General features: G+C 46.9%; 1 protein-coding gene across 1 annotated transcript; it reads left to right on the top strand.

The window, feature by feature from the left end:
- Positions 1-248: 248 nt before the first annotated feature.
- LOC141631012 (uncharacterized) lies at positions 249-965 on the top strand. Its single transcript, XM_074443739.1, has one exon. The coding sequence runs from the start codon at positions 249-251 to the stop codon at positions 963-965; it is 717 nt and encodes a 238-aa protein (XP_074299840.1).
- The last annotated feature ends 337 nt before the right edge of the window (positions 966-1,302 follow it).

The following is a 1,302-nucleotide window of genomic DNA, read 5'->3' as shown; positions in this document are numbered from 1 at the left end:
ACCACTTGCTAGTTGTAGTTTGGTTTTATAAATATTATTTTTGATACTCACTTTGACGGGTATCAGCAAGCGTATCCAGTATGTCGGCCATAGAGAAATCAAGCAGAAAATAGTCCACCGGGAAGAAGGAGGAGAGATAAAAACCATATGGTAGGGGAGTCAACAGAAAAGAAAATCAGCAACTCCCCACGCTGGCAGAATATGGATTCACACATAGCGTCCGAGGAATTCTAAAAGCGCTCAGGGAAATGGAAGAAGGAGTAAGGTGGCCTAGACCACCAATGGAAGGACAATCCTGGAGGAAAGATAGCAACAAGATGTGCGAGTTCCATCGTGACATTGGACACACTACGGAGGATGGCTACACTTTACGTAGAGAGATCAGGCGCCTGTACGAGCAAGGATATCTGACCCACCTATTACCACGTGGGGGCAAGCAGCAAGATAAGGTGGGTTATGCAAAACAGGTTATACCTTCCACACCACCTACATGCACCAAAATAATAAATGTGATAACAAGGGGCTCTGACCTAAGCGGTCTGACATATTCGGCGGCAAAGAGATCCGCAACCGAAACTAAGGGTCACTGGCCAGAGATCTCCTGCAGAATTTCTCACAGCGACCTGCCCGCTGTCGCCTTCGACGAGGAAGATGTCCACGACAGCCAGGAGCACCACGATGCACTTATCATAACACTGTCAATGGCCAATTGCACAGTTAGGAAGGTTCTGGTAGATACTGGCAGCTCGGTCAATATAATCATGCTGAAAACCATAAAAAATATAGGGTTCATCGAGAAGGACTTGCAAAAGAAGACCATCCCACTGGTGGGATTCAGTGGAGAAATAACTAACTCACTAAGAGAGATCATGATCCCAACCTATGTAGGAGGAATTAATAAGCAACTAAGATACTTGGTAATTGATGGACCATCTACCTACAACGTTATCCTCGGAAGATCATGACTGCATCTATTGAAGGCAATCCCCTCAACGTATCACCGATGTGTGAAGTTCCCCACACCCTGGGGAGTAGAAAAAATACGTGGAGATCAGGAGGAAGCCTGAGATTGCTATAAGAAGGCACTGAAATGCACAGCCAGTCCTCCAGCATAGCAATTACAGAAGCAGCACGTCCAGGACGAATACATCGAGCCCCCAACCGAGGAGCTGGACCAAATCAACCTGGACGGGCTATACCCAGAAAGAACGGTGCTAATAGGGGGAGGATGCACAGGTGACCTGAGGCAACACCTAATCAAGTTCCTGCCAACATGGATTATTTCCCATGGTCCTATGACGA

Source organism: Silene latifolia, chromosome Y, assembly GCF_048544455.1.
Source record: "Silene latifolia isolate original U9 population chromosome Y, ASM4854445v1, whole genome shotgun sequence".
Lineage (NCBI taxonomy): Eukaryota > Viridiplantae > Streptophyta > Magnoliopsida > Caryophyllales > Caryophyllaceae > Silene > Silene latifolia.
Note: the sequence above shows the minus strand (reverse complement) of the source record. Positions and strands in the feature narration are given on the sequence as shown.

Bases quoted from the DNA above. Each gene is read 5' to 3' on its own strand.
- LOC141631012 (XM_074443739.1), top strand. From the start codon at position 249: ATGGAAGAAGGAGTAAGGTGGCCTAGACCACCAATGGAAGGACAATCC.